A 13,035-nucleotide genomic window follows, 5' to 3' on the forward strand; every position below is an offset into this window, starting at 1 on the left:
CACACGTCAGTCCACAGGGGCTACAGAGTTACCTCAGTAGTTGAGCACTTGTTGCTCTTCCATGGAGGCTAACAACTGTCTGTCTGTAACTCCAGTTCCAGAGGATACAATGTGTTCTCGTTTTCTCAGGTAAGGCAGGGATGTGGTGCAAAGAGACACCTGCAGGAAAAATCACACATACAATAAAAACAATTAAATCTTCAGGTTACCTCCTGGCTTCCCATCTTCTATCATCAAATCCAAACTAGGGCCCCGTGTCCCACTCCCCCTGTCCCTGAATTTTCTTTCTACCTCTCCCCACTCCAGGTTTCACTGATCTACGCCAGTGTTTTGTATTGTTCCAAGAATAAACTTTTGGCTGCATTTTTGGCTTTAAATGAATGTACTTATTAAGTACACAGCAAATAAAAGTAAAAGAATAAATAGCAAGTAGCGATAGGTAGCCAGGCTCTACCAAATAGCAAGCTCACAACATCCAGCAGAGGCGACTAGAGTAGTTGGTTGAGAGAGCTAAACAAGAAAGCATCAAGTTAGAGGTTTACAAATACGAAGCAGATATCAACTGGGGAAGTTGGGGCAGTCAGCCGGAGTGTCTTTTTAAAAAAATATTTTCAATTAAAATATAATTCCATCATTTCCCCCTTGCCTCCGGCACACCGTCTTTCAACCTCCAAACCACTTCACTGTCCTTCCCCATTCAGGGTCTTTTCCTGGAATGTGCTTCAACCAAAGGTCAGCCTGCTTCTCCTTCTCACTTCCCTCAAGCCTTTCCACTCAGGACCACCTGACTTAAAGACAAGAGAATCTGTTCCAGCTTCTTCTTTGTTCCTCTTCAGTTTTCTTTACAACGTGAAGTACCATGAAGCATTTTCTCCTCTGTTTGCTGTATGTTCTCCACACTGGACTGTAAGCCAGAGGAGGGCAGGGATTTTGCTGTTACTATTGTTTTGCTGTGCTAGAAACGAACCCCATGTCTTTTACGTGCTGGGAAAGAATTTTTTCCCATGAATTAATTTATTCACTTTGCCTCCTGATCACTCCCTGCCCCCCACCCCCTCCAACCTCCCCAGAACCCAGTGCTTCAATACATGCCAGGCAAGCATTCTACCACTGGGCTACATTCCAACCCAAATTCTGATTTTTTTTTTATTCCGTGTTCAACTACTCAGAGTATTAACATTTTCTTTCAGGGTACATTGTCAACAAACAATTATAGAAAAATTCAGTCAATAAGTGAATGAGGACCAACTCTTTTAAAAAGTTAATTAATTTAATGTGAGTATACTGTTGCTGTCTTCAGACACACCAGAAGAGGGCATCAGATGCCATTACAGATGGTTGTGAGTCACCAAGTGGTTGCTGGGAATTGAACTGCAGTCTGTGCTCTTAACCATAGAGCCATCTCTCAAGCCCCAACTCTTTTTTTTTTTTTAAGATTATTATGATTTATGTGTTTTGTTGTGGGAGTATGTGCACGTGCTTGCAGAGTGTACGACGGAGGTCAGAAAGCCCTGGATCTGCCCCCCCCCCCCCCCCCCCCCCCTCAGAGCTCAAGTTGTTGAGGGCTGCCAGACTGTGTGTGCTGGGTCCTGAACTCTCCGGTCCACCGAAAGAGCAGCAAGCCCTTTAACCTCCGAGTCATTTCTGTAACACTACCGTTTTTGCTTTTTGAACTTCTGATCCTCCTGCCTACACCTCTCTAGTACTGAAATCCTTGGCCTGCGACTGTGAGGAGCCCAATAAGTTGGGAAAAAAAAAATGGTGAATGAACCCACCATGAAAGAGAAAAAACATGTGACAAAGTGAATTGACACCAAGGCGATGACACTGTGCCTTGGGACGCACCACCAGGTGGCGATGTCGCCGGCGGGCGCTCGGAGTCTATGGGACCTCGCCGTTCTTGCCGTGTGCTTCCGCGGCTGCGCAGGGCTGGGCGTGGGGGGGTAGGGCGAATCATATGACCCGCTGGGCTTCCTGGCTCCGGCCGTCGCAGCCTCCTATCTGTGTCTACCCGAGTCGCGCCGGGGGGCCCGCTGAAGAGCCGTTGGCGGGTTCCGGGCCGATACCCGCTCGTGGGAAGCAGTGTCTGTCGTCGTCCGCGCCCGTCCCCGCTCGCTGCCGGCCGCCGCCATGCTGGCGCTCATCTCCCGCCTGCTGGACTGGTTCCGCTCGCTCTTCTGGAAGGAGGAGATGGAACTGACGCTGGTGGGGCTGCAGTACTCTGGCAAGACCACTTTCGTCAATGTCATCGCGGTGAGCAGCCCTATGAGGTCGGCCTGGCGGGCGTCCGGGGCCTGTCACCTCCCTGAGGGCCGGGCCGTGCGATCCTTTGGGTGTGGGCCTGGGAGGTTTTAGCCGGAGGGTCAGCGCCGGAGGGTCAATTCCACATTGCGTTTTGGTGGGGGGGCTGTGTCTTTAAGGCGGCCTGGAAAGAGTTAATCCGAGTCTGTCACAGTTGCCGCCTTTCGGGCTGTGGAGGCTGAAGGGTTAATTCCAACCTGTCACTTGCTCATCCGGACGGGTGAGCTCGGCCTTTTCCAGAACGCCTGCGGCCGGGAAGCCTCTCTGAAATCTCCACTTGGGACGAAGGAGCCGCATTGTGAAAGCAGGCAACCGGTGTGGGCGCATCTGTGAATGCCAGGGGGAGCCTTGGCGCCTCCAGTTCGCTTGGTCTTTGTCACTGGTCCACGGAGAGTCAGAGATCAAACTGATGGAAACTGTTGGCGTGACCATCCAGATCCCAGTATTTATTAAGGCAGGGAGTAAGGGCGAGGCGAGTCTCTGTTTCTCCAGAGTGATTGTGTTAAACGGGCGGATAGATGGATCTGCGTTCAACATAAAGTTAACTATCCTGCAGGGTTTGGTCTTTAGAGAGATTTTTTTTTCCTCCTAGAGAAGGAATTTGTTTGGATTGGGGCGTAGCTTATGCAGGCTCGGGGAAATTGCTTGGAGATTAAATACACTTAAATATAATGTGGTTAATTCAGTGGGAGAGTGGTTGTTTGAGTTTGCGTCGGGGGAAGGAATGGGAGTGAATGTCAGTCTTTGGAGCTGAGGAGTCGTTGCACAGTCTTAGGGCTGTACTTAGAGGGTTGCACTTTACAGTTGTTCCGATGAGAAGTGGCCGCAGTTCTCAGACCTTCAAGAGGCTTGTTGGAATCCTCACACAAGAGACAGCTGAGCTGCCAGACTGGTTTGGCTGCACACTGCCATGGGAGAAACTAGGTAACTTGTGACTCAGTCCCTGCAGTAATAGAGCAACAGGCGTGAAAGACAGGAGCAGAGACTCAAAATTTCTTTTCGAAGATGGCTGAATATAACTATGAGGGAAATTCCTATGCTTCGTGTTGGGCTCTTTCTATATTGCCCCCACCCACACCCCAAGAGAATAAGGCAGAACAAACTTCAGGCTTTCTTTCATACCAGGACTTTTATATAGACTTCGAGCTGTTCGTTTTATATAACCAAGATAAGAATTGGCAATTCCTTGGCAGTCCTGTCTCCTCGACAAGATTGAATTGGTAATCGTGGGTGTGTTGGTATGGTCACTTGTATTTGCTGTGGAGGAGGAGTTAATGCAAGAACCTGCATCAATGAGTAGAATTCAAGAGACATACTGCTTACTTTTGTGCATATATTATCACTAGACAGTGTAGCTTGATACAACAAACCCGAACTTTTATGCCAAGCAGTCCTGGATTTGAAATCTGGATCTGCCACTTAGCAGCCTTGGGTCTGGTTGAGTCGATTGTGGTTTTCTGATCTATGAAGTGCAGATAACAATAGATTTCTTAAGAGAGTTGCTCTAAGGGCTTACCAGGAGGAGTAGGGAAGTGATAACATGTAGATATCTCTAGTGGCTGTACTACCCAAAGCAGGTACATGGAAAATACATTGAGAAAGGACGGAGCAGGCCTCGTTTCCTTTGACTCTCAGGCCAGTGTGGTCGGCAGTTGCAGATTTATGGCTCTTGGGAAGGAAGCTTCTTAAGCCCCCCTCCCTTCTGAATTAGATTCATTTTAACAACTATCAAATGTCAGCAGTGCTGTTGAAGTTAGTGACCCTCTGTTATCCGTCAATATTAGACTATATGATGGAGATAGTCTCTGTTAAGAAAAGATCCCACAAAAAAGAGAGGCTATGTTTAACTCATTTTAATCATTCCAAATTCTCTATATCATAAAATGTTACATTATCCCCCACATACACACATACATAATTATGGTCTGTCAATTAAAAATGTTAACACCCAAGACATGGTTGGTGATGCTTACCTGTAATTCCAGCATTTAAGAGGCTGAGGCAGAATGATAGTTGGAAGTCTGATCCACATCTGAACCCCGCCCAACACACATACTAAGAAGAAAAAATAATTTAGGGAAGAAGAAAAAAGGCTAGACTGTAAGTTGGCAGTGGGGTTTAAAATGCTGAGGAAGGGGCTGACTCCTTAGATACTACTAGCTTAACTTGTCTCTCATCCAGTCTTTGTTCTTTTGAGAGAGTTTCACTCTGCAGCCCTCTGTCCTTGAACTCATCAGGTAATCTGGGTTGGCAAACACTTGGAAAGCCACCCGCCCAACTCTCCCAGGTGGAGGGATTATAAACATTTTATCTAAAGTCCCTGCATCTACCTAAAAAGTGGAGGACTTTACAAAGATTGGGAAGCTTACTTTCTTTTATGTGGGGCTTGGTCCAAAAGTTGTTCTGTTCAAGAACAAAGATTCTCAGTTTCTCTGATGCTTTTAAACCTGAGATGGCACCTTGTTTATTGAGAGACATGAGGTGCAGAGTATTGTCATTTGTTCTGGATGGTATTGAAACACCTCTAGACTTTAATTTTCTGATATGATAGAAATGAAATATGTCTAGTTACTGTGTTAATGTTGGTGCAGTTGTGTAATCAGTCATGTGTCCTATATGTGTAATGTAATGTTTTGTTGAGTAATCATTTACTGGGACACTTAGATGGGTCACAGTATGTTTACTAAGAAATATGTAATTGCAAATTATTATAAGGTAAACTCTTGTAAACATTATGTATCTTATAAATGGATAGTGTTATAAAAGTGTATATTTCTTCAAATTGTGATTAATTGAAGTTAGTCCAAGGATAAGTTTACTACTGCTAAAAGTTAGGGAAAGATACTTGGCAAGATTGAAGAAGCCTAAATCTAGTGTGTTTTCTTTTGAGATGAGGTCTGGTTATATAGCTCAGTCTGGCCTCCAACTGGGAGTTCTTCTTCCTTAGCCTCTGGCCTGATAGTGTTACAGGTCTGTAGCACCACACACGGCCGGCCAGCTTACATATTTAAGAGCTTATAGATACTTTAAATCATCTGATTTTACCTTCATTTTACTGATGTGGCTGGGAAAGCCAAGGGTTCCAGTGACAAAGCTGACGGGTAGCCAGCATAGAATTAGGCACAGGCTAATGCATTTTACTGTTCTCATTTGCCACTTTCAGTCTATCTTAGAACTATAGAGTGGAGAATGGGAAGATATAGATCCTTTACAAATCTTTTTCTGGGATTGGAAAGATGGCTCAGCCATTGCTGCTCTTCCAGAGGACTTGAGTACAGTCACGCACGAATGTCAGGGACCACACAATTCCTTATAACTCCAGCTCCAGGGGATCCAATACCCTCTTCTGGCCTCTGAGAACACCTTGACTCACAGAAACACATATTTTAAAAGTGGATGTCATAAAAATTTTGTACTGTTCTGCCAATTGTGGTTAACTGAGTTATGTGTGATTGTGTTACATTGCTACACAGACACATACTTACACATAATTCAAAAGCATTTTTCTCTCTATAAAGTAAAGGGATATGTTGATTTCATATATTGTTTATATGATGATGCTAGGAACTGATCCCAGGTGTTTTGCAGTTCTGGATGGTTCTCATCAATTGACCACATCCCCAACCCCTAATCAAGGTGCTGATATAGTGGCATAAATTAGGAGAAAACGGTTATTCATGAATGGCGGGAGCAGTGGACAATCATGGATATTTACATAGCTAGCTAATAATGCACATTGTTATTGAGCTGTCTTTAGCATTCCAAAGCAGACTCATATTAAGTTATTTTTTATATTTTTGGTTGTGAGCCTAGCCTTTAACGGCTGAGCCATCTCTCCAGCCCTTAAGTTATTTTTTATAGACAAGGTGACACCGTATCCCAGGCTAAGCTTGACTCCCTCATAGCCTAGGCTAATCTTGACTCCCTCATAGCCTAGGCTAATCTTGACTCCCTCATAGCCTAGGCTAATCTTGACTCCCTCATAGCCTAGGCTGGCCTCAAACTTGTAATAACCCTTCTGCTTCCTGAGTTTTGAGGCACAGATATATAGAATCATACTTGGTTTTAATTTTGAATTATGTAAAATGGCTTATTTTAACTTGGGGTAATAATGGCAAAATCAGTTTTGTTTTTAAATGTGCTGTCTTATGTTTATATGTTAAATGTAGTGCACATCTAGTGTAGAGGCTAGCCTTCTGTATGTCTTAGATTCGTAGGTAAGGAGCCTGGGGCATTCTGCCGTGGGTCAGCCCTTTCTGGTTCTTAGATTCAGTCAGTTCTTTGATTATTGTTCTGTGTAATCTAAGAATCATGCAAAACTGTTCTCATCAAAATCCATTGTAGATGATGGTGTTTAAAGACTTGTTTGACCACTTAGTGAACTTCCTAGCTTCTCCCAGATTATCACTGAATTTGGAGGCAGAGAGGACTGTGCCTATATACTATATAAAATTTAGATTTGGAAGCCCTAGAGAGCTTCCCTGATATTTTTTTTTAAAGAAAATTTATTTATTCATGTGTGTATCTGTGTTTGGTTATATGCACAACTGTTCGCAGGTGAGTGGGGCACCAGGCTTGTTACAGGGGTGCGGGGGTCTGAACACCGGCCTTGATTATGTATTATGTACTCAGCCATAGAGGCTTCCATCGCTGCTGCCGTGGTTCTTGAGGTTAATACAGGCGGCTTGGAATTTGAAGGGCTATGAAGAGAGATATGGAAGGAACCACTTGTATTCCCATCATCTAGGTGAACTCACGTCAGTGTTTCAAAGCATTTTTGTCTTACTATTTTCAAGTGTGTGTCCAAATTCCTTTTAAGAACTTTTAGGCAGGCGAGAATGCTCAGCAGATAGCACTTGCCACCAAGCTTGAGCTCCATCACTGAGATCCACATAGTGGAAGAAGAGATCCAGTCCTGCAAGGTGCCCTCTGTTTTCCACAGAGACACTGCCTCATGTTCTCTCACCCTGGTACAGGAGCAATCTAGGGCCAGAATATAGCAGAATGTGTTATAAAATGCTTCCCCAAGCTTACAGGCAGACTGTCTAAGTACAGCCCATCCTTTTTTTTTTTTTTTTAAATTTCTTTTATTTTCAGTTGCAAAGATGTGTGTGTGTGTGTGTGTGTGTGTGTGTGTGTGTGTGTGTGTGTGTATGTATGTATGTATGTATGTAAAAAAAAAAAATCAGGATGTAGGGAATGGAGAGATGGCCCAAAGGCTGGAGTGTACTGCTCTTGCAGAAGACATGAGTTCAGTTCTTAGCACCCACATCAGGCAATTCACAACTGCCTGTAACTCTGATTTCAGAGGATCTGGTCCCTCTTGCCTCCTCGGGCACTTTAATTCTCATGTGTTCATACCCTGACAAATGCACACACAGATTTAGAACTAAAGGAATTTCTGCAGCAGGCTATAGGGCTTGAGCTAGGGTTCAGTCATTACTGTTGATAGAATGCTTCAGGGACAGGGACCCATCAACAGCATTAACTAGAACCAGGCAAGAAAAGCCTAGTTTGTCACAGAAAAATTTGTCATTGTAGCATATAAAATCCATTTTTGCATTTGCTGCAGGAAGGACAAGGAAAAGCGTCTCTCATGACCTGGAGGCCACCACCTACCTCACTACCTTCAGGAACTGGTAGCCCTTTGTACCTGTAAATGGCTTCACCATGCTTACAAACACCTGCACTGTTGATATGATTTCAGGTGACACATTTTAGGGCTTGCAGGAGGCCTGCCATCAGGGAAAGGCACCACAGTAATAGGAGGTGTTTCCCTGGTACAGCAGCAATCTAGGCCAGAATATAGCAGTCTGTGCTATAAAAAGTTCACTGTAGCTGAACTTTTCAGTGCTTTACACTTTACATATTTGATCATTTCCTCATCATAGAACATGAATGGTTTTCAGGGTTTTGCCATTTTACCTCAGTCCTGCGTTTCTTGAGGACGAGTTCTGGAGTTGCAGTGAATGAAAAGATTTGAACATACTTCTATCATGTGGCCAGATTTCATTCTAGAAAGTGAATTCCAGTGGTGAGCTCTTCTGAATAGATACATCTCTACATTAAAGTTGGACATCGGGAGCAATGCCCATTTGCTTTATGCAAGGTAAACAGCTCTTACATTGGCAGCGTTTAGAAACTGCTTTGCCATTTGTTGGTGTTTAGGCAGAGCACATTTTAAGGAGTGCCTTCCTTTTGTGTCAATAGCTGCTGGCACTGGGACTCTAGGCAGCTTTTTTTCTAGAAAAGCTTTCTCTTTTCTTTGAGTCTTACAGGCAGACTGAAGTACAGCTCATCGTCTTAGCTTTCTAGTGGTTTGCTGTACAGTTCCTTGTGGATGGCATGTTCTAGATTTCTGGTATTTCCAAGTGTCCTTATTTAACTCTTTGGTTTTGTGGTAGTGCTGGGATGCTGCTTGCCTCTGTCTCCTTCCTTACAATCATTTTTCCCCTGAGTTCTCACAAGATGGAAAGAGAACAGACCTGCAAACTGTCCTCTGACTTCACCACACACTCTATGTATAATCAAGAATTCACTTGCATATTGTTTGTAATTGTAAAGTTACTTTGTGTTTTTGAAGGTCATATTTAAGAAAAACTAGGGAAATATATAACCCATTTGCCTACTATTTCAGGTAAAAGATTTGAGGCTTTTTGTGTTTTGTTTTTGTCTTTCAAGATAGGGTTTCTCAGTGAAGTCCTGGATTTCCTGGAAACTCACTCTGAAAACCAGGCTGGTCTAGAACTCAGATCCTCCTGCCTCTGCCTCCTCAGTGTTGAGATTAAAGGTGTGCCTCCCCACCTCCCAGGCCGGCTTTAGTTTTTCTAATATGTGACAATTTCACTCAGAGGCTTCAGAGTCCCAACTACAAGCCTTATGCTCTAAGAGCATTCTATTTTAAAGGTTCTGCTTCTTAAATTAGATGCTGGCTCTTGTACTTGGATCTAGTTTCATAGTTTGTCTAGTGTAATACACTAGAATGGTTTTCTTTTCTATTATTTTATTATCTCTTCTGTGTGTATATGTGTGGAGGTCAAAGGACAGCCCATTGGAGCTAATCCTCCCCTTTGACCGTGTGAATCCTGGGGATCAGGCTCAGGTCACCAGGCTTAGTGGTGAGTACCTTTACCTGCCAAGCCATTTTACTACCCCACAATGATATTCATTCATATTCTCTCTCTCTCTCTCTCTCTCTCTCTCTCTCTTTCTCTCTCTCTCTTTCTCTCTCTCTCTCTCCTTTCTTTTGACTTTTTATTTATTTTATGTATGTGAATACACTGTCTCTCTCTTCAGACACACCAGAAGAGGACATTGGAACCCATTACAGATGGTTGTGAGCCACCATGTGGTTGGTGGGAATTGAACTCAGGATCTCTAGAAGAACAGTCAATGCTCTTAACCACTGAGCAGATTCTCCAGCCCCCAGAATATTCTTTTCTCATCAAGAAAAAAACTTTTAAGTTTTAAAAATGAGTAGAGATTTAGGGATTACTTAGTATTCTCTAAGGGAGCTCATTGATATACCTGACATGCTGGCTGTCCAAGACTGGCTCAGTCCCCAGTTCTGTAAAACAGTGTGCCTATAAACATGTCTTTAGAAGTATACGGCAAAGTCATTGTAGGCTTCAGGTATCTAAGAAGTAGCCTTGGGCTGGAGAGATATAGCTCAGCAGTTAAGAGCACTGACTGTTAGAGGTCTTGAGTTCAATTCCCAGCAACCACATGGTGGCTCATAACCATCTGTGATGGGATCTGATCCCCTCTTTTGGTGTGTCTGAAGACACCTACGGTGTACTCATACATAAAGCAAATAAATCTTAAAAAAAAAAGTCACATTTTTTTCTCAAAAATTGACTTTTTTTCCTCTTAAGCTGGGTTAGAAAGGAAATCATGTGTTTGTAGAATGATAGTAAAATATTCCGTATCAATTTACTTAACAATAGTTAATTTAACATGGTCAAAGTATTACTATGAGGCTAAATTTATTAGCATATGCGTTCTGTGTGGTCCAGTTTACTTGATCTATGTTTAGAAGTGACTATGTGAGTTAGAAGGGTACAGCTTAAGAAGCACGAGCCAGCTATACTCCCTGGTTTAAGACCCGACTTCTGCTGCACTGTTCTTTGCAAGACCTCTAACTCTTATTCTAGTTTGCTTTCTAATGTTATAGTGATAAAAACCATGACCAAAAGCTAGTTGGAAAAGGAAAGGATTTATTTATTCTTATACTTCAAGGTAACAATTCATGTCTGAGGTAGTCAGGACAAGAGCTGAAGCAGAAGCCACAGAGGAATGCTGCTTACAGGTGGGTTCCCGTGGTTTGCTGCTCAGCTTGCTTTCTTATACAACTCGGACCACAGGCCCAGGGCTGACCCCACTCACGATGAGTGCATATTCGAATATGGAATAACTTGAAGAAAAGCCAAAAACGTAAGAGGATGAGGAAGGATGACTAAAGCAGTGGACACAAACATGTATCTAATTGTTTTTCTAGTTTTACTTCTGTCATGGATTTTTTATGGGTTTGGTGGTAGCTAAATGAGAAAATACATTTTATACTGAAATCAGCATGGTAGAGTCAGTATAAAATTTAATATGCCAATTCTAGCCATATACAAGCTTATTAAGTTGTATAGAGTTTTAGCCTGGTTAAGTTTGGTGCATGATATTTTTGTTTATTTGCTGTTTTTTAAGAAAGTTTATAAAAGTCATTAATGAAGAAAGTGCCTCCTAGTCGTGCCCTCAGGTCTCTGACAGAGAGAACTCCTTGGCTCTAGGTTCCCTGTTGGCAGGTATGTCTGTGTTTGTGTCAGGTTGACAAAACCTGACCAGCACACCCTAGTGCCTGATTCCTTGTGTGTAAAATGGGTGTGTAAAGTAGGGTGTGTCTTCCAGCGTGGTTGAGTCAGTATATAAAAACTCTGAGCAGTGGACACATGGGAAGAGACTATTTTTGTAACTCCTGTGTCACTGGCTGAGATACCTCATCTTATAGGAATGGTTCTTTGTTTTGTCTTGTGACTTGAGAGGCTTCAGTCAGTGTTCACTAGTGCCCATGCTCTTAGTCAGAATGTTAAACTGGCAAGATTGTGTGGCTTAGCATACTTGTAACTTAAAAAATCACATGTATGTACAAATTGTGCACACACACGTGTGAGAGTTGCTTGTTTTCGTCCATCATATGGGTCCATCAAACTTGGCAGGGTTGGCAATAAGTGCCTTTATCCACTAAGCCATCTCGCTAGTCCTGTTCTAACTTCTTGGCATTGGGAGCAGAAAGAGGAAACAGAAAGGGATCAGGGATAAGGTATATTTATTTCCCAAGGATTTGCTGTCATGACCTTTCCCCAACCAGGCCCTACCTCCTACTTTTGGTCTACTTTGCATAATACTGTCATACTATGAATCCATCAAGGGCTTCATCTCAGTGTGGGGGTTCATGGCTGAAATCCAGCATTCAGGAGTCTGAGGAAGGAGTTACAGGCCAGCCTCAGCAATGTTGGTCTAGGTTAACCCCGGATTATAGAGGAAACCCTGTCTAAAAAACTCAAACTAAACAAAACCTAAACATACCCATCATGCCTATGCACATCCCAGAGATATGTTTTACTGCTCTACATATTTCCGTCTAGTCAGGCTGACAAGATTTACCATACGTTTTAGCTATCATACTACTATAATCTGCTCACCTCAAAAGTGGGGTGATAACACTGATAACTTTCACTGATAACACTCTGACTGCCCAGTGTGTTTGGTACATACTGAGTGCTCAGCTCTGTTATCCAGTAAACCAATAGTATACAAAATATAAAATATATTAATTATATAAATTAATATTAATATAATATAAATTAATATAATAAAATATCAATAAATACATATTAATATATAAATTAATTATATATTAAAATTTTAATATAAAATCAAAGTATAATGTTAAGGGTAGGTTTTATGCCTGACACCCTGGCATACACCTTAATCCATCCCAGTGCTCCAAGGCAGAGGCAGGCAGATTTCTGTCAGTTCTGAGTCTATATAATGAGTTCTAGGCCAGCCAGAGCTACTAAATGAGACCACGTCTCAGAAAATAAAAAGAAGGGGGTGGGGGTGGGGGGTGAGGAGACAACACCAAATGGGGGTCTGGAGCCAGCATGTTTGGGTTTGAATATTTCAGTGGCCAGAACGCATTAGTGGAAGTATCTCTCAGCTCCTTTCCTTCCTCTGGGAAGTGAGATGATCGTTAAGCTACAGAGTTGAGAATTAAATAAGTAACTGCTTGCTTAGCACTCTGCTAGTGCTAGAACATATTCAATAAATGGTCACTACTTAAGGCTCCTTGTGTGGTATTTAGGTTCAATTCCTGTCCAAATTTCACTTGATAGTACTTGGATTAGTAGCTTTTGTTTAGGAAGTAAGCCTTTTTTGCTTAGTCCTTGGAAATTTTTGAGTGTGTAGAATTTAATCACACTAAGACAGACTGAAAAAGATCTTCAGTCCTAGATTAACTAGTAATCGCTCACCTCCTCGAGGCTTTGGAGTGTGAACCTTATGATAGGCAACCACTCTTCCATTAAGCTAAGTTCTCAGCCTCATTTTCTTTCTTGGCTAAACTTGATGTGTGAATAGTGTATTTAAGCTGGCTTGGCAGTGCAGGCGGGTAATACTAGCCCCTCAACGTTGTAATTATTAAAAAACAATTCACACTGTCGCCGGCTAGGCACTGGTCCGTGG

General features: G+C 42.7%; 1 protein-coding gene across 2 annotated transcripts in view; it reads left to right on the plus strand.

Moving 5' to 3' along the window:
- The first annotated feature begins 1,947 nt into the window (after window positions 1-1,947).
- Arl8b (ARF like GTPase 8B) overlaps window positions 1,948-13,035 on the plus strand; it is a 43,989-nt gene continuing 32,901 nt past the window's right edge. The window contains exon 1 of one of the 2 annotated variants that reach the window (NM_001024332.1): window positions 1,948-2,253. In NM_001024332.1, coding sequence (NP_001019503.1) covers window positions 2,131-2,253 — 123 coding nt within the window. In that variant the 5' untranslated portion in view covers window positions 1,948-2,130. Of the gene's footprint in view, window positions 2,271-13,035 lie in introns of both variants that reach the window. The other variant, XM_087658869.1, reaches the window with a different exon arrangement.

This window comes from Rattus norvegicus, chromosome 4, assembly GCF_021556685.1.
Source record: "Rattus norvegicus strain SHRSP/BbbUtx chromosome 4, alternate assembly SHRSP_T2T, whole genome shotgun sequence".
NCBI lineage: Eukaryota > Metazoa > Chordata > Mammalia > Rodentia > Muridae > Rattus > Rattus norvegicus.